At 46.2% G+C, this 25,606-nt stretch overlaps 1 protein-coding gene across 1 annotated transcript in view; it reads right to left on the bottom strand.

The window, feature by feature from the left end:
* The window catches only part of LOC104015732 (putative cation-transporting ATPase 13A5), a 35,466-nt gene extending 20,099 nt beyond the window's left edge, over positions 1-15,367 (bottom strand). The window contains 11 exon segments of the mRNA XM_087739720.1: positions 456-596; positions 1,406-1,478; positions 3,822-3,887; positions 3,889-3,957; positions 6,159-6,228; positions 6,784-6,864; positions 6,941-7,011; positions 7,231-7,270; positions 7,272-7,375; positions 8,073-8,246; positions 15,305-15,367. Of these exon segments, the coding sequence (XP_087595846.1) occupies positions 456-596; positions 1,406-1,478; positions 3,822-3,887; positions 3,889-3,957; positions 6,159-6,228; positions 6,784-6,864; positions 6,941-7,011; positions 7,231-7,270; positions 7,272-7,375; positions 8,073-8,246; positions 15,305-15,367 (952 nt within the window).
* Positions 15,368-25,606: the final 10,239 nt, after the last annotated feature.

A 25,606-nucleotide genomic window follows, 5' to 3' on the forward strand; every position in this document is an offset into this window, starting at 1 on the left:
AGTACATCAGGTGGCTTCTCTGAGCATTTTCTATCAATGGGCTTAGGTGAAATTCTGCCCCTGACCCAAGTTCATGCCTTGTAGTGGCTCAGTGTTTAGGTATAACTCTGACCCCTGTGCTCATACATTGCCTGGCTGAACAGAACTGCTGCAAGATCAGAATTCGAAAACTCAAAAAAATACATACTCAGTGTATATTTTCACTTTCTATTCCTGACAGTGTATTAATCCTACTTGTTTTTAACGTGGATAAGAAACGCATATTACACAATGGCAGTGTTCAAAAGCCCAAGACAATTGTGAATTATTCAAGCTGCAGTTTTTCCACCTCCTGCTGCAAACTATTCTAATAAATAGTAAACAATTTGCTGTCAGAAGAGATAGAGAGATCTCCCTGACAGACAATCTGCACAGGTTGTTAGCATTTCAAACTCTAAGGTTGTTAGCATTTCAACTCACTGCACCTGTGAGCATCCCTTCATTCACAATGCAGCTTCCATCAATCAGGACAGCATCACATGGGAGAGTGAGCTTTTTTCCATCTAAAAGAAACATGTCTCTGGGGACTGAGTAATGGGACTCCAGCTCTTTGCAACCTGTAGAACAATACAAAAATGAACTTTACTTGTGCACAAGTTCTGGGCAATTAAAAAGTCTCAAGGTACACACACCATCATTAAACTTCTACACTGCATGATTTAAGTCCAGAGCTTCTTCAAAATAACACTGACTGAAAAGCAACAGCACAAAGATCTGCCCTTATCAAAACATCTCCCTCCAAGTGGTTGTCTTCAGTTTTATTTGCTTAGTGTCCATAAAACACGCTGACCAAGAAAACCTATCCAAGGCCTTTACATCTCCCATCACCCTAGCAATTGCCCATCTCAACATCTTTGGTAGGCAAAAATAGCTATAACCCCTATTTTATGGGCAAGGAACTGAGACGCAGAAGAGAAAGCACATACCTCGGTGCGAGCCATGTATCTGGACTCCTTAAAAAAAAACCACTCACAAGCTATTTGGCAAAATTGTGAAAGTAGCCTATAGCAGAGCAGGGAAGCAGGTCTCAGAAGGCCAGAGTTGTTATCTAGTTGCTTGTTTGTGAAATTAAATTTTCCAAGCCATTCTCGACTCTTAACACAAATTACTAGGTTCACCTCTATCATTACAGATGCCACAGATATAAATGATAATGATACAGATACATCATTACCACACCGCATAGGCTGTGCCCACACTTCTCGCTGCCCTGCCCGGCTCACCTCCCTCTGCCCCATTCTCCCTGCAGCTCGCCCTTCACATTTCAGCTGTAGAAATCAACAGGAGCTGTGCAATTCCAGGTAACATTTCAACACGTTAGTTAATTATACAGGCTGGTGAGGGAAATGAGACACAGATGACTCACCTTCGCTCTTTGTGCAGACTGTAACCTGGACTTTGTTATGCTCCTCAACAAGGCCATGCAGTTTGGTAGACTGCTGTTGATGGGAAAGCAATTGCAGTGTTGAAACACCAATACTCAAGTGATCACGCTAACATCACAGAAACTGAACTCTGCTGAGTTATCCTGGGGAGGTTTAACATTGCTTGTTAGAAGTCAGGATGTGAGTTCATCAAGTTAACCTAGAACAAGCTGCTGTGGGAACATGGACCTAACTTTCCATTTGCTTCCAATTCATGCTGCTGTATCTCCTTCGACTTTCAAGGGGCTATTCCTGCTTCATGCCAGAGTAAGTCTCCTTAGATGCAACGTTGCTATCTGCAGTCCCTTCTTAGAGAGCTTCTTTATGCTCACCAGTTTTATCCTTGCTAAGAGGCTATCAACTGGACAACCAAGTTGTAAAGACTATCATTACAAAACTGCCTTTGCAAGAAGAAAAACAGAAATTCTAATTTAGCTGGGTGTCTGTGCTTTGCCAGTTTTTGCAATCTAATTCAGACAATTACATATCCTGAGATAATGATGAAGTCAACTGTCATTGCAAGACCATTAGAGAGAATGCCTTATCTTGATTTCAAAGTTGCAATTGCAAAAAGTGATCCCCGAGTGTGGATTTCTTCACTAGCATTGTTCATGTGAAGATATAGAGCCAGTTTGAAGAATATCCAGAGGCCTCAAACATTGTAATTCTTCCTGCCAAAATTATCAGTCACACAATAAAACGTGCCTTGCCAAAGAAAGCTGAACGGACCTTATCTGTTCTTCGTGCTCTGCAATACCAGGACGTGACACCAACACTTAAGTACAAAGGTGCGCCTAAAGAGATGCGAGTGCTTGTTCAACATGGGAGTGCTAGCCATTCTGCAGATATTAGTCAGAGATACAAAAACATGATGCGTTGCCAACGCACCTGTGCTGGCAAAAGCCCCAGCTATTCACAAAGACCTCGCTGAGATCAGTGTGAGGCAGCGATAAAAGCATGCCCTTGGCAGGGCAGAGGCCGCGCAGGAATGCCTCGTCAGCACAGCGCACCGGTGAGCACAGACTGCCCGAAGCCCCACGAGCCCGGGACCTACGCGGGGAACGTGCTGTGTGCCTCCACCAGCCCAGGGAAAAGCAGAGTCAGGGACCTATGCGGGGAATGTGTTGTGTGCCTCCACCAGCCCAGGGAAAAGCAGAGTCAATTCAAACAAAAGCCAGCTCCTGGAAGGGCAAATTATTGCCTCCTCCTGGAAAGCACTTCACAGAGCAGTTTGCCATACCACCTTCTCAAGGAACCTTTATAAGGGTCGAATCTTGCCCTTCCCCAGTAATTCAGTGCAGGAACAATGGTTTTAGCAGTGTATTTGGAGGCAATGTGAGCTGTGCCTGGCTTTGAAGCAGAATAGGAGCATGACTGTCAGGTCAGTGCACCCCAGACCTGCCATCCCTTCACCCTGCCACCACCTGTAATCACATCACGCTGTCCGCAGGAACTGTAATTCTCAATGCTGTCCTCTAACCCTGATGTTTTCCCTGAAGATTAAAAAAAACATTTACCAGAACCCAGGAATCCCCAGTTCATTTTTGCTTTTAAATCTTGATGATGCAGAGGAATGTGCTAACCAAAAATACAGACCAGAGACTAAAACATTGTCTGCCAGACTCCTGTTCCTATCACTCTTTCCCATCTGTACTTTCATTCACATAGTTTCTCTTTTTTCCCCTATTATATCCTTTCTCCATGTGATTTTTGCCTTCCCTGTATATTTAAAGTGGGCTCAGAAATCACAGAACTGTTTTCCCAACTCCCAGTGAGAGTGTTCTGCATTTCCAGCAGGAAGCAGCAGGAAGCTCATCCAGCTGCATGAGGATACTCAGTGGCAGGCAAACATTGTGTAAGGCTCAGCTCAATCTATTTGCCTTTGCCATAGAGACTGAAGGCTTCAGGTTTATCACAAGTGAATGCTTTAGGTCAAAAAGCGAATGAGCCGAGACTATTAGAAAATGCTTCCAAGCAGCTGTGTCTGTGACAGAAGCATTGAACAAATTTGAGAAATAAAAAGTCATGCTTCTTTTTGCTGTTAACACCCGATACTTAGCAAACCTTGAGAGAAGTGAATCCTCCTGAAATTACAGTAGGAACCAGACTCATGGATATAATCCACCTTCATGAAGTCTTACAAAGACCAGGTATCAATCGTTTTTAATTCTTGGGAAGTTCAAGACTCCCAGGTATGACCCTTTTAACTCTTCTATAGAAATAAATCTGTAGTAAAACAGCAGAATACACAGCAATAGAAAAGAACCAGAAAGTGCATACAGCTACTTGTGTCTGTGGTAGATGAAATTGCTAGCAAAGTGCAGGATGGGAAGCTGGCATGCTGCGTGGCAGACTCACCTGTCTGAGGTCATACACGGTTAAGCCAACAGAAACGATTGACAGGATTGCGATGGCCACTGAATATTTCAGTGTAGCCTTGGATCAGCCAAAGGATGAGGGTGAAGGCTTGAAACACATAGAAGGGGTTTAAAATCTGCAGACACAAATGTAATGCTTGTTAGGGGATGCACATAACACAGGAGAGATCGAGTGTGCGAAGAGGCGAGAACGTTTCATTACAGCGTCCAGGAGTCTTAAACACCATTTGAAGGGCTGTTTTGCCATCTCAGGGCAGAGTTCTTTCACGGCTGTTTTAGAGCATTAATAGCCTCCAGCTCTGAACTTACCAGCTTACACATAGTTCATGGTGTTTGTAATTAAAAACTGTTGCTAACCAGTTACTCTGCAGCAGCATCTATGCTGGCGACTTTAAGTCAGACTTAAGGGACTGTACATCAGTTGGTTTCTCACTGTAGCCACCTAACAAAGGTGACCTTGACATTTCTGATACTAAGTAATTGCTACACAGGAGATACTACTCAAATGTGGAAAAAGAGACCAAGTTACAGTAAATGTCTTTAATGCTTTGTGATTTAAGAAAGCCACTATGAATATATTTATTTGGAAAAAGAAAAATGGCAAAGAAGAACTAAGGGTCTGTGGGCCCATAAATAATCAGTCTTAGACTACAGCTAAAATGAAGGCTTGATTTCCTTGTACTTCCATACTTTTGGCTACTCTACATTGCATCAGTCTTAAAATACCAGTCATCACTCACTTTAATGTGTTATGCTAAAATAGGCAACGAGCCCCACTGAAGTCTGGGAATGCAATTTTGGTTATCATGGTATCTAGCTAACAAAAGAATTCGATGAAGTTTTTCAGAGATTTGCTCACCACTTGACTTGTCTGAAGGAGTGACAGACTTCTCTGTAGACCTGGTAAAGCTAAAATAGCCACTGAAAGAGCTTTCTGCATAAAGATTGGAACTGAAATGAATTATTCATCTGACAAATTTGGTCCCTCAATGAAAATTTAATGCTTTCTTTGACATTCAGCAGGACAGAGAGACAGACACTAAATCAGGATGCCAGTCTTCGGCCAGTGAAGCTGTATCTGGACTGAAATACCACAGGCTTATGAGGACCAGTCTGCCTCCAGGCACCACCATTAATATTTCAAACATGAAGCTTCAGCCTTGGATGGAAGTGCAAAGTTCAAATTAAATAAACTTTTTAGAGTGCTAGACTGGAGTTCTCTTCAAAACCGTCTCCAGGGGGTACTGAAAGGTTGGTAACGTCAAATGCAACCAATTTCAGGAGCCCTGGAGCTTTTCATGTATTTTGTAGGGTTTCAAACAAACTCCATGTAAAGTTTAGACACATGCTAGCTTGGAGTCCCAGCATTCATAGCTCTTTTCCATTTTAAAGACATTCATGTAGCATCCATAATCCGCTAAAGTGAACACAGATGACATAACAGTATCTTGTATGCAAAGTCTCTGCTTATAGGCTGACACAAATACATGTCCAGCAATTCTATATGCAAACTCAGCAAGTAACCATCCATATGTGTCTCTCCTCTTAACCACAAGATGCGTTTGTTTTGTCCTCTGTAGAGGAAGAACAGTCTTGCAGTGTGTCCTTATTTATGCAGGAAAAAAATTGTCTTACGTCTATATCATAGAAGAAAAGGAAGTTACTAGGTGAACAAGGCAATTATAAAATAGGAATTTTGCAAATGTTTTCCTCCATTCTAAAGCACACTCCTGATTTACACTGCTGTTGAGGCCACAAGCAAGCTTGTACAATGCTTTGTACTACCTTTGGACTACTAAAACAAGGCTACTAAAGAAGAACAAGTGTGCCTTCATTGTACCAATAACATTTTCACTGCAGATCATTATCAAGAGCCTACATGAAAGGACGGAGTTACTGATGTGGCTATGGTCAGTCCTAGCAGTTGCAGAAAGCACGAGCACTCCAGGTGCATGTCACTGCTCAGTCACAAGGCAAGATCTGCAAGCTCATGGGAGATGTTCAGTCGTGAGTAAGGGCCTACAGCAGAGAAGGAGGACATCAGTCCTCCCCACTACTGCTCTCCAAGAACAGACACAGTCTTCATGAGGGAACCATTCAGCTGTTATAAGTATGCAGCACCAAGTATCCTCTTTGCTTTATCTTCTTCCCTGTAGCCTTCTGCCAGGAATGTGTGCTAATAGTTATAAAGGAGGTTCACCAACTTTCCTCCATGGCTTATGCCTCTGAAGCATCAATCACCCCACCCAGTGTGCCCAGGTAAAGTCTTCAAAACACTTCAAACCTGTCCTACCAAGTGCTAGTCCAACTTACTGACCTCTTTAAAAAGTAACTTCCAAATAGAACAAATTTCAACTTCGATGGCATTTGGTCCACACACCAGCTGCCTGTAGGAAGGTAGAGAAGAGTTCCCCATGTTATAGCTTAGTCTCATAGGGTAAGACTTCATGTGGAAAAACTATTCACCCAAACAACATTAACACTTATCTAAAAAAGTAAGTCCTGGGGGCACCATATTGCTGAGCGGGACAAATAAACCTGTCAGGAAGCTATTGTATCCAAGAGGACGTCACACAGAGGCAGAATTTCACTCTTTCCTTGCTGAAAAGATTGTCAGTTTGCTGCTAAACCCTGTGATGAGCTTTCCAGAGTGCTTTTAAGGAGATGATGGCAAAGGAAGCCAGTCAGAGCTTGCTGTGCCCTGAACCCCAGGTGGAACCAGTGGCATTTTCCCCAGACTTAGCCTGGCATCACTGAGAAGATAATGAGCTCAATAGAATGTAAGGGATAATGATTTTGCACCTTTCTGAATGTCACCCACACAGTTTGCACTGCCTTACTACTAAGGTGAGTAGCAAGAAGTTCACATGAATTTGAAAGGAAGAATTAATAGGCCACACTGTCACAATTAGCTCATACGTCTACTTGTATGTAGACTGTACCTGATCTTCTGTTCTTCCCTTGTGAGGCCAGCTCCAAACTTGTGGTGTATGCTGTGACATGTGTTGCTGTCTTCTAACGATCTAGGACAACAGGAGAAAGTTCAGGCAAGGGAGTTCCCTACCAAAAAGGGGTTTGTAACAGGTTGTTGACACTCACCCAACTTTCTTGAATTCTTTTACAGAAAATTCCCAAATATAACAGATCTTCTGCACCTGGATACATCTGATCTGCAAGACCAAATATCAAAAATGCCTTTTGCCATTCAAGGGAAAACCATCTCACTGTCACAGAAGTGCTTTCCCGTGTTTTAGGAGAAAACTTGAGCTTATGTAAACAGGATTTGCAGGAAGATGCTGCCAGAGCACCCTTGGGAACCTCCAGGTGCCTTGACTCCAATTTTCACCCACCTCCCCGCTGCCATCTTCTCCATTTTATAGGTGACTTACCTTTAACTGTGGCTTCATTATGGCTCTGTTTATGACAGTCTTTATCAGCTACAAGAGGATCATCTGAATTACTACCAACAGGTAGTGCCAAAGTGGACAAATCAATCCAGGTCACCTTCTTGCAGGTGTATCTCTGAAACTCATCCTACAGAAACAGAACACAGTTCAGTGACAAGCCCAAAATGTTGCCTGTGGTGTTCCCTGACTCTGGGAAGTACATATGAAATTCCCAGAGAACTACAGTACTGTGGCATCATTTTAAGAATATCATTGCAATGTTGAATATTAAGTGTCTTAAGCATTTGCTCTGCTAGAATTGAGTTGGGTTTTAATTTATAGTCATGGACTCTTAGAATATAACTAATGCCTGAAATCTAGCTCTCTAAAACCCACCTCCTCAGCATTCTTCAATAACTTTAAAGCAGAAAGGCTACTAACAGCCACAACTTCTGAAGATGATCCCTCCACTGAAGCCAGTTGACTGCACCCCATGCACATAGAGGAAGGGACGAGGCAGAGCTGTGTTACAGAACATGTTGTTGGCAGACGGCAGCTGCAGGGGCCTGCGGATGGGCAGCAGCAATGCCTGAAGTCTGCTTGGTGCCCAGCCTTCGGGCAGAGAAGTTGTGCTCTTGTTAGTGTAAACATGATCTTTTACGCAGTGTTTCAAACTCTGCAAATAAAAATGGTTGGTCCTCTGCAGCTTAACTGATCCTTGCTGCTCCACTTCCAAAAGTGGAAAGTGTTACTAACCTGCTACATCATGCAGACAAAGACAGGTAGGCTGCCCTGTCTGTGAAAACAATAGGTTTTGCAAACAACAATGAGCTAGGAAGGTTCACCTACTGTTGTTTGAGCAGAACAGCGTCCGCTTCTTCCAAGCTGCAGCGGATGCAGTTTGCTCACACATCCCACTCTGGCTTCCAGTAAAACAGCAGCAGAGCCCCACAGGAGAAGATGTATCCAGCAATGCACAAGACCCTCTGCCAGCCTTGGGTTTTGTAGCCAAATATCTCCTGTACAGCAAAGAGAAAGCATTCTTTGTTAACAAGTTTGACCTTGGCATTTGTTCATCAGGAAACCCAAGCTTATTGAAAAGAAAGGCTGGTGACTGAAGCCCTCCCTCATAACTGCTCAAGGTCATTTTTGGAAATGAGAGTTTGCTGATTGATATGACATAGTTAAGAATACAGAGAGCTGCTGAAAGGAGGATGCTGCCGGGCTGCTGCTGGCAGAGAAGCGTTCTCACATCAGCTCTCCCAGGATTAATGAAGAATTAACTCCAGTCTGGAGTTTTTATCATCAAGACTGCAGCTGACCCGTCATGGTAACACTTCTCTACCTGCAGTGCTAGCACCAAATAAGCCCTGCCTGCCTTTGAGGAGGATGTCTCCATGCAAACTTAGTGCTGACTGCTGAAATCTACCTTGCAGCAGGGGCACAGAATTTGCCTCAGGGAAAGAAAACTGCCAAGCCCCGAGCAACTCCTCTCAGGTACCAGGTACCGTACCTACTGGTGTGTTATCTTCCACTACATACACTTTATCCTGAAAACAAATATGGACAGGCTCCTTTTGCCCTGTACAAACTCTTCCTCCAACTTATTTCCCAGGTCATCTGTCATCTTCCCTACTTGCCCTTTCATTTTAATAGCCCAATAGTCATCTATTCAGTGATGCTCCGTTGTCTGTGAAGGAGAGTAAGTCCATTGTTAACTCCATAGCTTTAGTTTTTCCCCTTGAGAAGAACTTTGGACTTTTGCACCCTTTGGTTTGCTTTAAACCTGCCCATGGGGCTAACAATAACATTAATGCCTGTAGCGTAACTGGATCCTTCTGTACACACTGGGTGCTCTCCCAGCCCTCTTAGCACCCTGCAGGGCATGAGGGAAAGGGGGAGACACGCCATCCACAGCTGGCAGCTCACAGCACCCAGGGATGCCAACCCTTTGGACATGTCACCCACATCCAGCCTGGCCACAGCTCTCACAGCAGTGAGACCACAGCCTTGGTAGGTGCCAGCCTGGCCCTACAGCCCTACATCCACCCCCTCAGCAGCCATGTGTCTGTCCCTTTCTGCTTCCCCACAGGCACCAAGGCAGGGACCCAGGCAGCCCCCACGATAAGGCTTGCTTTTTCCTACCCATGCTATGGTAGATTGTATAAAAGTTTATTTGGGAAAATAATTTTGGTTTAAGGCTGAGATAAAAACCTAGAAAAAGAGATTTAATTTGTTGTGTTGCACCCACTGCTGGGGGGGAAAGAAAAAAAAATCTATTGCTTCCCATCAGGTGTCTCCTTTCCTGCTGCAGTGATCCATTTGTTTCCCTATACAGGGCACTTCCCAGGCACCTGTCAGCTCTCTTCCCTACTTCAAAAAGCACAGCTCCAGGCAATGCTTGTGACTTCACCCTAGGGCTGATGGTGAGGGCAGGAGGGCACCCGCACTCAGAAGCGAGCGGAGGAAGCAGCGGCATTGCAGGCGAGCGGCTGCGGTGCTGCCCTGCCTGCGCCAGGCCCATCGCTCTGGCACCAGCACAGATGCTGCCAGTCGCCCACTGCTTGTGGGTGCTGCAGGACAGGCCCGTGCAAGGAGCTGCAGGAGCAATCCTGCGCCATCACCGAGGTGAGATACCTGACCCAGACCACAGATAACAATTACCCACCCACTGGGCAGCGGGTGCGTGAGGCACCTGCCCCTGAGGAGGTATCAAGTGACCCTGCTGACGCAGGCAGAGGTAGTAAAAGGAAATGTTCTTGTACGTCTACTTGTGACTACACTGAGTGTCTTCCCAGAACAGCTTGCCAACTAAAGTACACAATGTGGTGGGATAGTGTAACCTATTGACATGGCTTATGCTGTTGAGAGGAGGGGGAGGAAATGGTGTTTCGAATTATTAAAAAAAGAATAAAAATGAGGAAGTCCCATATCCAAAATATATGCCAGAGAAATGCCAGGAGGACAACTGGTGCTTTACAGGATAGAGTTTGCAACAAAGCAGAGCTCCTTGGAGAGGGCTTGTACAAACAATTGTACTGGTTCAACTTCAAATATAATTTTCAAGTGATTTAGAGGCAGCGGAGTAAGCACCTATGTAGGTTTAAGAGAGCAATTAACTTGATTTATCTGAACTCTGATCATAATCAACATAAACTAAGCTGAAATCAATGCAGCTCAAGTGAAATAAAGATAATAATGCAACCCTTATACCAGGTTAGCAAAATCCATTTCAAACCAGCTCTGTAGCTTTTAGATGTGCAGCCCTGCTGTATACAAAATATTGTTCCTTCAGAAGCCACAGAAGTTTAAATCAATAACTACAAATGGTGTTTTCAGATGGGAGGACAAACCACAGTGTCCACAGCTAAGGAAATTCAAGGAGGTTTTCATTTGCTTACCTCTTCATAGCAAGACTTTTTATAAATACACTCTGAATGCAGGCCTGGAAAACAAGGAGCCTGTTAGAGGGGTGGCTGGAATGGCAGGAGGTGTGTGGGGCCACAACTCATTCATCACCCCACAGGGACAGGTGTGATGGATGGGCTTGGCCCCTTGACCAAACTGGTGGTGGTTTGGTGCAGGCTCCAGAAGAAGCAAACTGCAGAAAGAGTTACAGGAGGAGGAGGAGAAAAACTGAAAGTTAGAAGAAAGGGTCAAAATGATGCTTGTGCATGCTCCTCACGTCCCTGACATTGTACAGATTAGAAAATTAATTCCCAGAAGAATCAGATGGCAATATATGGAGTAACCCCAATAATAGTGATTCAGGAGAGGATGACTCTACTTTCTTTAAATCCCTCTGAATATGAAGCCAGACCTATTATTAAAAGAGAAATATCTGAAGGACCTTGGGGTGGTGCTCCATGATATATTGTACAAAGCACTCCCTGGGATCTGATACAATTGGCAAATTTACATGAAAAATATGGCAGAAAGCCAGGTGAAACCGAAACAGAGTATTTGTGGAGAGTCTGCTGAGTGGCAGCAACTCAATAATGCTGGCTGGAGATGAAGCAAATGGCTTTTGGGGTCCAGGAGTTCTCTTAAATTTAGGACCAATCCGGCATACGCATCCCACTCTATTACTAGCAGGATAGCTTATTGGGCTAGAGGAATAGATGGGATGGAATGAGATGAACCTTCCATAATCCTCATAAGATCTCTTAGCAAGCTCTCTACAGCCATCAGAAAAGCTGCCTGCATACAAGCCATGCATAGACGAGAACCTGGTGATATCCCAATATGCTACAACTGATTACGCGAGGCTAAAACCACTACTTGGAGGGGCCCCAGAAGTTCTTAAACCCTACTTAATTGCAAAGCAGGATGAAATTAAAAGAAACACAGAACACAATGAGGGTTTAGATGAAAATGATCACCACCATGCAGCCATTAAAGCAGAACACATTCTGATTCCAGTTGGACCTCAATGACAACTGGCAAAATTTTTAATAGGTATGGGAGCACAAATTTCCATACTAACACAACAGGATGCTGAGACGCTGGGTGTACGACCTGGATGGCAAAGAGTTAAAATTACTGGAGTGAACGGAGCAAGTGCTACTTGCCAAACTGAAAGTTAATTTATGGTTCCTGGTCACAATGAAAATATTTTGGGGTTTGATGTTTTGATCAGACAAAATTGGCACTTCCCAGCCTGCAGCGTGTGGTTCTTCAGTTCAAATATTAACCCAAACCTTGATAAAAATCAGGAGGCTACAGCGTGTGTGCTTCATGCTGCCCCTGCGCTCCCTGATTCAAAGATTATTAGTGTACTGCAATACCTGACTTATGCTGCAGCACAAAACGGGATTTCTGAAGTAATAGCAGACTTAGAAAAGCAGGACATTGTTTCCAGAACCCACTCCCTGTACAATTCACCCGTCTGACCAGTCCGAAAGCCAGATGGGAGATGGTGGCTGACAATTGATTATCAGCACTTAAATGCCAACACAGCTCCAGTAAGGGCTGCAATACCTAATACTGTAACTTTAACAGCCACCTTACAAGCAGCTGCAAACACATGGATGGCAGAGCTAGATGTGAAGGATATGTTCTTGATGGTCCCCTTGCAGGAGAAGCATAAAGAGAAATTTGCTTTTACTTGGGAAGGTAGACAATACACCTTTAACAGACTCCCACAGGGGTATAAACATTCACCTACAACGGCTCATGCTGCACTTGCTGAGCTCTTACACAGTCTCGCTCCCTCAAGATGCGAAACTGTACCAATATATAGATGATATCCTAATTGGAGGGACCTCCCCGAAAAGGTAGGGAGGCAGCAGCAGCATGTTAAACACTACATAAAGCAGAAGTTGAAATTTCACCCAAAAAATGTCAGGGACTGAGTAGAGAAGTAAAATTTTTAGGCACTTTGTGGATTGCAGGTAGTGCAGCAATCCACCAGGCACTAAGTAAAATAGAACAATTGCAGATACCCCAATCTAGGAAGAAATTACAACAACATATTAAGGTACTGGAGAGAACATTTACCTGGATTTTCTGTTTTTGCTCACCCACTGTATTCACTTTTACAAATTGTAAAACTGTGGAAGTGGAACCCAGAGCATGAAGAGGCAGTCAAAACTCTAATACAGGAATTAAAGTCATATCAGTCACTGGGGCCAGTACACCCCCGTGACCCTCTTATAGCAGAATGAGGGTTTGCAGAACATGGTACTTATTGCAATCTATTCCAGACCAGGTCAAGCAGGCCAAAAAGACTTTTAATGTTTAGCTCGACTGCATTTAAAGAGACAGAACAGAGATATTCTGAGCAGGAAAAAGGATTTTTGTCTTTAGTTTGAATAGTTAAACAAGTTGAGTGACTGAGGGATAACCCATCTGGAAAAAACCCACCAAGACTTGTATTGTTTTCTCTTTCCAGGAAGACACCAGGAACGATGCCAGCACACCTCCCCTGGAGGTCAGGTTAACCACTGAAGGATTGCTTACCCTTCTCACAGGAGCAATCATTGTCAGCACAGACCAAATTTGGCTTATAGGCCAAGAAGCCCAACACCCAGGGTGGAGACCCTCACTTCCTTTATTTACGCTAATCAATACAGTACATTCTGCACCAGACATGTTTCTCAGTTGTGGGTGCAATCTACTGTAACAGCAGTTACAAGGGAAGGCAATAAGGGTACCTTGCCCACTGAAATTCCAGAGGTAATTTGGGATAATGCAACTCAATTTGAAAGGAAACTCCAATCGAGGAAGCACTGAAGGCCAGAGCTGAGGGAACCCACATTCGCGGCTGATTCACCCCACTGAGCCTGTCTGCAGTAAGAAGGGATTTCTGAGAAGTGCAGTACCTGGAAGCAAGGCTGCTCCAGCAAACAGGACCACGGGAAGATGTATGATGAAAAGCACTGCCCAGCCTGATGCAGACAGACTTGCACAAGGCAGGTTGTGTCAGCAGCATCCAGGGCAGAGCCAGGGCCCTCCCCTGCCCGCAGGGTTGCAGCCACAGGCTGGATGGGGCAAGGGAGGTGTCTCCTGGAAGTGGGTACAGCTCATCTGGCGTGCACAGGCTCCCAGCTAAAAGGCTACTTGTGGCAACAGCCCCACTCCATCCATCCATCCCGGCACTCCATCCTCATCAGGGAGCTGGCATCCCCATTGCTTCTTATGCAAGTAGAAGCAGGCATTGAGGGCCATATCCACACACCAGCTAGTGACCCCCTGAAGAACACTGTCTGTAGCAATCAGTATGACAGAGATAATCCCTTGCTCATTCCTTACCTGTCTCCCACAGCAGATTTTTTTCATCTCGTGCTGGATTCAGGTTACTGCAACTAACCCGAGCTCCCTAGTCTGAAACAAGCTCACATGAGCAACAGCCAAATCCCAACAGGAATTTACTGAAAGCAACCAGGGAAGCTGAAGCCCCATTGCTATTAGTAGCCCTGCAAGCAATCCTGGTACAGAGGTGCAGGTGTGCTCTGCAGAGCAGGATCTCTCCCACCTGTGTGTGCCCTGAGCACCTGCATACCCATGACAGAGGCACTTTCTCAGTCCCCAGGGCTGGGCAAACAGTGACACTGGAAATGCTGGGAAACACCTGCTAGCAGCCTCTGCTTGCAGAGGACAGGGACTCCTATCCTGGGGGAGCGTGCTGCTGTGGTTCCAGTGCAAGCAGCACGTATATATCTGTAGCAAATACAGGAGTGACAGGACTATATTTTGCACCTGTGCAGAGGCTTCTGCTTCTGTGCCCACTTTGTGCACTGTAAATATCTGGATTCCAGTTGTTCCTTGCACAGAAAGCTGGAGGAGAAAGTCTTACTCCCACCCTCACCGGGCTCTGTGTAATTACCCTGTGTTAGCAGGTAGAGGAAGAGTTTCCAACTCCCTGTGTTCACAAAGCACTCACTTAGCGTAGCCCTTCCAGGCTGCTGCACATAATCAATAATCAATCACAATCAAAGACAGAAAGTAGATTCAATTAACATTAATAAAAAACCCTTGTAAGGACAGAGCAGCTCCATAAAAGCTGCTGCAAAAGACTGAGAAACAAGGGATTCTCGCCATGAGAGCTGCAGTAGACTTTGGTGATCTGCTTAGTCTTCCTAGACCTCCTAAGCAGCAAAGACCCTTGCATTTCAGGAGAAGTGATTTAATCACTACTTCAGACAATTGTCCTGGATAAAACTCATTTGTAAGCACTTTCCCTATGACTCGCTTTCTGATACATGATGACCCAGTAAGGAAACGTGTACTCATTAGTAGAGATCCTCACAATTAGGATGGAAAAGACAATGGAACAGTGGGGAAAGGGGCTCTTCTCCCTGGCCAGATGACTTCTGGTGGGCAAAGAGGTCTCTTCCATGTTTCATGCCTCTGGACTGAAGTAGTATGTTCCTCACTAAGCCCTTACTTTGCAAAAATCAGTCTCAAAGTCAGCAAGGACTGATCCAGGGTTTTGCCTTCACCAAGGCTATGTTGAAGAGACAGTGCCTAAATGGGGAGTGAAGGTGAAGAAGCAGCAGAGGCACATCCAAAATGGGCATGTGGGAAAAGAGGTGCACAAGGAAACCAAAACCCAGTGCGGTCCCCCACTCCTTACCAGCTCATTTTCTTCATCCTTGTTGAGGAGCACACAATGATCCTTCCAAAGCAGTTCCTCCATCTGATCACGTTGTTTTCAGTCCTGGATCTCCTTGACGGTGGCATCAAGCAATGTTGAACGCAGTTACTGACTTGAACTCAGGCCAGTGATAAAGCCAGCTCTCACCATGGTCCCGTCTGCTGCCTTAGAAAGCCTCACAGTGTGCACACTTCTTATTAGGCTCCCAGGAGAGGGAGGAAAATCCACCCTCACGTGTAAAGCTCTTAAATGTCTGGCTTATGTAAGACATGCTTTTCTCTGCCTTCTGGCTTTGCTGTGCTCGACGGGGTGGAACAGGCTGGAGCAGAGCTCAGGTGGCCGAGGGAGGGAGGGCACCTGTGATCCTGTGCAGGGAAGGTGGCTCTGCACAGGGCTCGGAGGGAAATCGAGGCACATGGCAAGGAGAAGGGTGGGAGAGTGCCACAGCCCCGCACAGAGCTGACCCCAGAGCAGCCACCCTAGCACTGGGAACCACCTCCAGCATGTCAGAGAGAAGCATCTGCTCTGGGGAGATCACAGTGTCTGGGCCCAGGCTTGGTTTCAGCGCAGTGGAGGTGCATGCTAGAGCAGTGGTTTTCAGGTGTGGATCCAGTCTGAACTTCCCCACTAGCTCTGGGCATCACCTCAAACATGAGCTTTGGTTCAAATTCTGCCTGAGTTACAAGGAAAGAGCAACAGGACTGGATGACTCCTTTGGAGAAGCCCAGCTGGGTGACATGGGACCCTTGAACACCGTGCAGCGTGAACCCTGCGAGGCAGGGAGAGATGGGGGCTCCAACCAGTCCCCCTGGCAGGGACAGCAGCGGCAGGAAGGCTTGGGAGCCCCACTGCACATCTTCCAGTCCCTCGTGCCCCAGCTCTCAGTGTTGTCAGAGACATTTTTCAGGCGTTAACCTGAAATTGCTCTGTCTCCCCCCGTTCTCCTTCTGTCACAAAGTCTGAAAACAATCATTTATCCAGGCAGGAAAAATGTGCTGCGTTATTGTCCTGGAATAAAGTATGTGTCTGTGTGAATAGAGACAATGGCGCTGAGTTTGCTCAGAGCCTTTTTGGCTCAGCCACAGGAAGCAATTCTCTATCACTGATGAGACCAGGGGATTTAAACTCTATAAAGAAAGAGACATGGTCTTTGCACACAGTGTATTTCCCCAGTGATGGCAAATCAGGAATTCTTCCAAATTCTCCTTCCCCCGGGTGGGAGAGAGAATGATGCCCAGGGACTGCAGTGCAGCATGTCTGGAGTCCTCTAAATCTCCCTCAATCTGCAGCTCCATCCTGGAAAGAGCTCCAAGAACTGAGAAGCACCTTTCACTAGGCAGACTACTAAGGAAATAAAAGCATTTATCCATGTTTCTTCTCTTTGAAACAGAGCAAGGAGAGGCCAGGCTGTCTGGCCTTAGGATGACTAAAGAGCAATTGTCACTTTGCTGCACCCCGAATCTACCTGGGGCTGGCTCTGCACAGTCCAACCAGATCCATCTTTGGTGGGTTCTGCCAGCTGCAGTTGTATCCATGAAACAGCAGAGATGGACCAAAGACTGAAGAATCCTGAAAAATCATGCTCTTGGTGGCAAAATACATATTTTTCTTTTTTTTTTTTAAGCATTGTTCTTTTGAGCTGTCTAAAGCCTGAATTGAATCAGATTTCAACATAAGTAAACAGTCCCCCTTTGTCTCTCTACCTGCCTCTGATCGGGCGTGGATGAGCTTCTCCACCACACTGTTCTGCACATCAGCCACTGTCATGCAGCTCCCTGGACAAGACATGCTTGCAGTCATTCCACTCCCTGGTTTTCAGAAGCAGTGCCCATTTCTAAGGGTCTTGTACCTCGCCCTTACATGAAGTCCAGCTGTGTCCTTTGTGGACATTCTTGTGGCAAAAGGCTTGTACACAGAGATAAAGTGCAACCCACAGTAAGTAGGTGATTGCCTACTACCAGGCAATGCCTCCTGTAACTCTGCAGGGGAAGGAAACTCAAGAGATGTATCATTAGCTGGGTGGTTTTACTAGTTCTCGGTATTTTGATCATCCAGGGTGACATGCGTTTCATTTACAGGAACATGACCTCCAGTCCCTGGACTGGCATCTCAGCAGTTTCCCTGCGTGGGGCAGCAGGACGCCCACCACTACCACTGTAGCCTGCGCTTGCAAAGTGCTCCCCAGGCTCTGTGGGACACCTCCAGCCCCAGTCCACCAAGCTGTGGAGCCAGCACCTGAAAAGGCAAAAAAGAAGGACTCAGGGAATTACAGGACAGTCAACCCATCCTGAATACACAGACGGATGTGAGAGAAAATTCTTAAGCAGTCAGTTTGTAAGTACCTAGGGGATAATAAAATGATAAGAAGCAACTAACATGGATCTGTCACGGGAAGATCCTATCGAACCAATCTCATTTCCTCCCTGACAGGGAGATGCTCCAGGGAACAAGACAGAAGCAGCTAATGTGGCACATTTAGGCTTTTGACAGAGCTCCCCATGAGATAAGGAGATACTGAGAAATAGGATTCTTTTATGAGAGGATGAAGGGTTGAACCCTAAGTAGGTGTCTGTGGCTTGCTGTCCATCCCAGGGGACCCAAAATAGTCCTGTTTTTGTTAGCAGCTTGGATAACAGGATGGAGAGGACAACTGAAAGGTGTTCATGAGACTGAGCTGATGGAAGCACCTGCTTTAGAGAAAAGAAACAATGCAGCATGATTTTGGGATGCTGGCCAAATAGTCTGGAAAGACCATATGAAAGTTAGTAAAATCCTGCACTTAGTAGCAGGAGGAAACAGGTACAAAACGAGGAGGTAGTGGCCAAGCAGGTGTATGACAGAGAAGGAGATGGAGGTAACTGCAGGTGCAGTTTCCTCTTGCCAAAAGTGTGACTGTCATTCTGAGCCACAGTAGCGGGAGGCTGGTGAGGTCTGTAAGATGGGAGGAAATTATTCCACTCAACTTGCTGTTAGCAAGTCCTTGGCTGGAGTGCAGGCTCTAGGAAGGTGTGACCTAAATGGCAAGAGTGCAAATGACAATGAGATGAGAAGCTTGGAAGACATGACCCATGAAGAAAAGTTGAATAACTGAGTTTGTTTAAACTAGAAAAGAGAAGGCTGAAACATAATAACTCTTATAATACACAAAAGAAGACAGTCCACTATTTTTTTTCTCCTATTCTTATTACACACAAGGAAAAATCAGACTAATTTCTTGTTAGATTAAACAATTATATTTCCAGAGTTAGTTTAGATATTCAGGAAGATTTTCTAACTTAGAGGATAGTAAAATACTCAAACAGGCTACCTAGGGCAGGAGGAAATCTTGTGCAATAGAAGATTTTAAGGAAAAGCAGGACATAATTTGCCAAGGATGATCTCAGGATAGGTAGATCTTGCCTCAGAGCAGGGAGATGGACCAAATAACCACACTGTGTCCCCACCAGCCTCACACTCTTTTGACTTCTGCAGGAATCCCTGTCCAAGCTCAGTAAAGCACAGCCCAGACCTTAATTGCAGTGGGGCAATGGCTCTCTGTGAATTCAGATCCAGATAACCGTATTTAGCAGTACCATTCCACTTATTCCTGGGACCAACCTGTCTGCAGTGAGACACCTGCACAGCAGTGTCTGTCAGGACTTACATTTCTTCAGTCCCACCTATATTTTTTCTTGCATATTTTCTGCTGCTTTTGTATTTCTCCTGATGTTTCTGTCATTCTGCCCTCCCCTCTCTCCTTCCCTGGGCTCTGACTAAGTTTATTCCTAGCACTGGTGAGTGTCTGATAGCACGTTATTAAAAAAAACTTAGCTGTATCGAACAGCTGAACAAAGCTACTGAAAAGCAAAGCCATAGTTTGATTTCAAACCCTTTCTCCCAGTGTCCAACTGATAGCAGTTACCACCTGGACCTCTTACCCCAAATGCCCTTGCTCTACCTCTGCCCACTGTGCCCCAGCCATCTCACAGGTTGGGTTATCTGAGTGCAGTCCCACCAGATGTCTGAGGTGATTGACATTTTTAGAGCATGTAAACAGACCACAGGCTTAACGACTGCATTCTTCACTTCTTCTGCAGGTGGTAGAGCTAAGAAGGCAAGTTTACTTAAAAGTCATCCAGGTTTATTCTGACCTCTTGAGAAGCATGGATGAGATGCTGTTGGTAAGCACAGTGAACTTTCTAGTAACAGCCAAAATGATTCAAACACTTGCTGGGTATCTATGGGCACTGTGCATGGTTCAAGTATCGGAGGTGTTGTAGCTGTACCACCACAACACTTCATGCACTAATCCAGCACAGTGGGTCAGCCCACACAGGACACTGCTCTTACAGGGCCAGGCCCCTCCAGCACTGGGCTAACTCATCCGCAGTGAACTCAAGGGAAGCGTGCTGCTCTGTGCGGCGGGGAACCATGCTGCTCTGTGCAGTACCCCTTTCAGCTGTGCACACACAGAGAAGAATCCATGCAATACTACAGGTTTGGGAAAGAGTGGCTGGAAAGCTGCTCGGTGGAAAAGGATTTGGGGGTGTTGGTCGACAGCCAGCTGAATATGAGCCAGCAGTGTGCTCAGGTGGCCAAGAAGGCCAATGGCATCCTGGCTTGTATCAGAAATAATGTGGCCAGCAGGACGAGGGAAGTGATCGTCCCCCTGTACTCAGCACTGGCAAGGCCGCACCACAAATACTGTGTTCAGTTTTGGGCCCCTCACTACAAGAAGGACATCGAGGTGCTGGAGCGTGTCCAAAATAAGGCAACAAAGCTGGTGAAGGGTCTAGAGCACAAGTCTTATGAGGAGCGGCTGAGGGAGCTGGGGTTGTTTAGTCTGGAGAAGAGGAGGCTGAGGGGAGACCTTATTGCTCTCTACAGCTACCTGAAAGGAGGTTGTAGCAAGGTAGGGGTCGGTCTCTTCTCCCAAGTAACAAGCGATAGGATGAGAAGAAATGGCCTCATGTTCCACCAGGGGAGGTTTAGGTTGGATATTAGGAAAAATTTCTTCACTGAAGAGGTTGTTAAACATTGGAACAGGCTGCCCAGGGAAGTGGTTGAGTCTCCATCCCTGGAGGTATTTAAAACATGTGGTGCTTAGGGCCATGGTTTAGTGGTGGACTTGGCAGTGCTAGGTTAATGGCTGGACTTGATGATCTTAAAGGTGTTTTCCAACCTAAACGATTTTATGATTCTGTGATTCTAAGAGCTGGGGAATTTCTCTAAAAAATGCTGTCTGTCAGCAAAGCAAACAAAACATTAGGACCTGCATGCAGATGGGCTGAGAGTCAACAGGGGGCACAGCATGGTGCTTTGTCTTGGGGAAGACTGGCTCCTGGTCCCTTCCCCCAGGTCTGTTCACCTGGCACAAGCACCTGCTGCTCTGAGCCTCTTGACTTACCAGGAAAGACTGTTTTGGCACTCTCCACAAGAGAATAATCAAGAGAAACCTGAATCACAGCTTGCCTGAAAGCCTTTCACTTCCCCTTCCCACAGCATTGCCCAGGGCAGCGATGGGGGGACTTGCTTTCCAGGAAGATCCTGTTGTCCCCATTGCCACGCTCCCAAAGAAACAAAGGAGCCTGACCTGCTGCCGGGGTGAAGCTGGCTGGGGGAAGGGGGCTGGCAGGTAGTGCTGCAGAGCTCAGCCTAGGTGAAGCCCTCAGCAGCAGCATGCACCCATAGGGCTGTGTGATATGCAGGGCAACATGGTGGGACAGATCCAAGGCAGCATCACTGAGGGGGCTCCTCAAGGAGATCTGGGCATTTTGTGTGCGATTCCTGCAGCTGGAGCCAAAACACGTGCTGCCTTGCCCAGGTACCTTGGCTGCATATTTCTTTTAGTTATCTTATCTACGTATCTCACCTGGCTACCTCGCTGACTTATGTGGAGGAGAGAGGCTGCAGTGTAGTGTGGGGAAGGCAGCCTGGGTTTGTTGGATCTCTGCCTTGGTTTTTGCAGGCACTGAAGATGCATAGCAGAGTCAGATATTTCAGAGAGCAAGAGAAAGGCAGCGAGGGTAAGGTGAGAGCCCTGGAAAGCTTGTTCAGAGCTCTGCCTTTGTCACCATTTCCCTGAGATGCCAGGCAAGGCCCCTGATTTTGCAAGCTGACAAGTCAAACCAGAAGGCTGTGTGCCCAGCTTCGCTGGACTGCTATGGAGAGGAAATCCTTCCAGAGGGCAATCCAAACCTCTTCCATTCAACTCCAGCTCTAAGCTCCCTCTTCAGCTGCTTAGTCAAGAACAGGGGATCCTGGCAGATTCTGCATGGGGCAAATCTGGAGAGCAAAGAGCTCCCTGCCCAGAGCCATGGCAGGAGGAGCACAGAGACAGGAGAGGGACATGCTGTGGCTGCCTGCCTTTTCCATCCTCTCACTTTTCACAATTTCAACTCTCCTTATTGGTGCACAGCATGTCCCACCTCACTGCTCTTCAGGTCCTTTTCCTTCTTTGTGCACTTAATAAAGCTCTAGCCTTGCTCAAGTACCAGGTGTGCATTCAGCTGTAAGGAAATATGAAGCTGTAGCCATGCCAAAAGGTTTTTCTGAAGTATAAAGAAACCAGCAGGTAATATACAGAAAGCAGTAAAATAGCACCCTCTGTCCCCAAAGAAGCAAAAAGAGGTTTATAATTAAATTTATATTTATTTCAGCAAATAAGTTGGGCTGTATTCAGTGTAATGTATACAGTTAAGCACAACATGGTCCATACAAATGAGCAATCTCCTATCCCTAGAAGTTTAAAAGGCAGCTACAATAAGCATTTAGTATCTCCGGTATGTTACAACACAACACATTCTTCAGTGTTCACAGCCCACACCACAGACCACAGGCTGGTCATCAGCCACTCATCCCAGCTGCCCTCTAGGGCACAGGGGTACATACGTGACATCCCTTGTTTCTGTTCTGTTCCTGGAGATGTTCTCCATTTCTCCTGAGGATCCTGTCAGTGTCCAGGGCCCTTTCCCTGTCACACAACTTGGGGCAGAGGAAGACAATCATCGGCCCATGGCATGGGCTGTATCAACACCCCCAAACTTTGGAGACAATACCATGGTGCCTTCAGCCCTCCAGAAGTACCCTCTGTCACCAGGACATGGCCACCAAGCCTTGCATGAGTAGTTCCACAGGTCCTCATGTTCTTCCCCGAATTGTATGCTTGCCTAACCTCACAACAATGCAGTCACCGGGGCAGAAAGACAGGTCCAGTTGATGAATGCCTGTCTTGCTTAGAGCCTTGGACTCAAGCCATAGGTCAGCATGTCCATCCAGTGCAAGGAACAGAAGGCAGCCGGCAGTGCCCAGCGGTGCAGTTCCTGTGACCTCTGCAGAGCTCTGCTGTCTGCTGCAGCAACAGGCAGTTCTGCGCCAAGTAGCTGTCAGCCACTGACTGGCATGTGCATGGTGACTGCATGCAGTAGTGAAACTTTGTTCATTGAAGAATGGCTGAGGAAGCATTGCTGGTTTTCATGGCTTAGATCTATTGAATCAAGATTTACCTGGCCTTGGGTGGGGAAGACATAAATGAAATGTGCCTCTTGTTCTCTGAACCACTTCCCAGGTCCAAAAGCACTTCTTCCAGCCCCTCCCAAGTAATCTGTAGGTTCAGGAGAAAGAGCCTGTTATGATCTCCTGATGTCCTCTTTCTCTCTCCGGCCTCACTCTCTTCTTGAAATAGGATGCTCTTTTTACCTGGAGTGATCATGGTGGCTTAGGTGAAAGGCTGGGACAATTACACAGTGAAGTGGGAAGTTTGTATTCTAACCCTGCCTGCTAATCATCTAGGAAGTACCAAAAAGATTTATTAATTAGATTCAAACCAGACATACGAATGGACGGTTCTTGACTCCCTTTTAATTACAGTGACCTATATCGAGTAATCAAAGCTATGTCAGTGACAAGCACCTCCAGCGGTCACCAGCCACAAGGGACACTGTGAAAACAGGGCAGACCAGAGCAGGGACAAATATGCTTTGTATTTCAGACACACAGGACATTTGGTTACTTTCTTAGAATAGGAATCGTGTCCCCACTGTTGATAGTCAACCAGGAAGAAAATTTACACCGCCTGGCTTGGCCGACGGTGTATTTGAGTGTTGCCATTGCTTGCATGCATTTGGCGATTAGCCCGTGGTGCACTGAGCTATCAGGCAGCACAGCATGACGCACCTAGCTCGGGGCTGCCTGCCATCTGCCCACAAACTAGACAAAGGCGGTAGAGGGGTTAAGCACTGTCTGGTGGGGGATATTAGTGCAGAATGCTCCAGGACTGTTTTTCCAACGTGAAGACTATAGAGACCATAAAAGTGAGTAATGAGTCTTCTAAATTCAGTTGTTGGCACCAGACACCCGCAATATAAGACAACTGAATTCTCTGTTTCCTTTCCTTGAACTGGGTGGTCCAGGTACCCGATATTTGTGCTTTCCTTTCCTGGTTGACCCTTGGCAGGTACTTTGTCTCCGCAGCCTCCTCTGTAATTCTCCTGAAGAGCTGTGTTGTGCATCAAGTTCCTTAGACAAAAGGTGCTATGTGAGTGGAAAGCTGGTATGTCTTGTAAAAGGTTCTGGCTTGTTAATATTATTGTACGCCTACAGCTATTATTGGCATGGGTCTGCATTTGTTCCTCCTTTTGTTGTCTGTGCTGCCAAGCGGGCTGAGCTCTAGAGTGCTGATGAGTAGACAAAAACTGTGATGACTGTATCAAGATAAACAAGTAAAAAATAAATGGGAAGGACAAAAATAAAAGTGAATTTCTTTTTTCATTAACTAGGACAAGTGTATTTCACAAGGAAAATCAAATTTTGAAATTAGCTGTTCAGAGTGGCTGCATGGCTCAGTGGATTGGCCGTGCTCCAGGGAGTCTGCCCCTTTGATTTAGTTGTAGAAAGCTAACCAGGATGGACAGTGTCTGCTGGCAAAGATCACTGGGGGTGTTTCCAACCGGTGTCCACTGCCAGTCACAAAAGGAGAAAGTGAGCCTGGAGCTGCCGTCCTCTAGGGGATTCTTCAGCTGTTTGGATAGCTTGGACTGCAGACAGGGACTGTGGAAGCCACATCCAGGGCTGTCAATCTGGCTCTACCCTTATGCAGCCTCGGAATTTGCAAAACACCCCTATAACACCCCCACAAAACAACTCTTTTCATTAAGGGGCTAAGTTTTATTTCTGTTTCTCTACTGTTCTGTCAGCATTACAAGCTGGGAGTGCCAAGCAGCAAGTTCAACCGCTCAGACAGAACCGAGTGCCTACATCGTACCTGCCCCTCGTGCACACACAAGTGAGGATGGGCAAAAGGAGCATGGCAGGTGCCTGGCAGACAGGCTGTGCGGGCAGGAAGCTGCTTGTGGCCATCCTGACTTCCAGAAGTGTAAGATCCTTTCAAATTAGAGAGACCTTCAAAATGCAAAACGCAGACGTGAATCCTAAACACATTTGAAGCTTTTATTTTTGCTTATTCCTCATCCTGACCCTAAATACATTCCTAGTCCAAGTTTGAGGGGACCAGCCCAGCACTGGGATGTGGACTGGGACCTCTCATGTTCCATGAGAGGCGAGGGAGCAGAACACAGGGGCTCTGATGCGTGCATACGAGCTGGTTTCTGCAGCAAGGATGTGCGTAACGCATCGCTTGTCTCCCGATGGCCAGAGTTATGCTCTGTAAGAGTTCAACGCAGCTGGGACACACCGCACAGCTCTGCTGATCGAACTGTGGCTAACACCACTGAGGGAAGATGATAAAATAGGCCCTGGTATGGCTGGAGACGTTGGACTTGCATAGGAAGATGGAACACAAGACTGATACCTTAAAGCGTGGCAGCAGTTAAGTATCACCCACCATCTGAATTCTGTTCTCTTGCAGGTAAGGCTGTATTTCAGCAGCAGGCAAGCAGGGCTTTTTTCTTGTCAGCCCTACAAGCACCACAGGTTTGCCATGAGTTGATACTTTTATACTGTCAGTTGTGACATAAACATAAATAACATGTCTAGTCTGCAATGCTGCTGCAGCTGCCAGTTTATCACACACAGCAACATGTTTCTTGTGTGCGGGAGTTCATAAATAGGACTGTGAATTTTGTCCCCAAGGAAACTGCTACTGTATCTCAAACAGAGGATGGCGGGAATCACTCCACTAACCTGCTCCTTGGGGTCTCCTTAAGCTGCACGGAGTGCAAAGAGCATCTAGCCTTCACTTTCCAATGGATTTTGCTGCAGCCTGGGAACTCATCCTAACTTTGGAGATGCTTTTAAGAATAACTGTGAACCATTTCTGGTTTGTGTCAAGTTGTGTGGCTTTGT

Source organism: Nipponia nippon, unplaced genomic scaffold (assembly GCF_047370975.1).
Source record: "Nipponia nippon isolate SJK-2023a ecotype South Korea unplaced genomic scaffold, ASM4737097v1 scaffold_7, whole genome shotgun sequence".
In the NCBI taxonomy this organism is placed as follows: Eukaryota; Metazoa; Chordata; class Aves; order Pelecaniformes; family Threskiornithidae; genus Nipponia; species Nipponia nippon.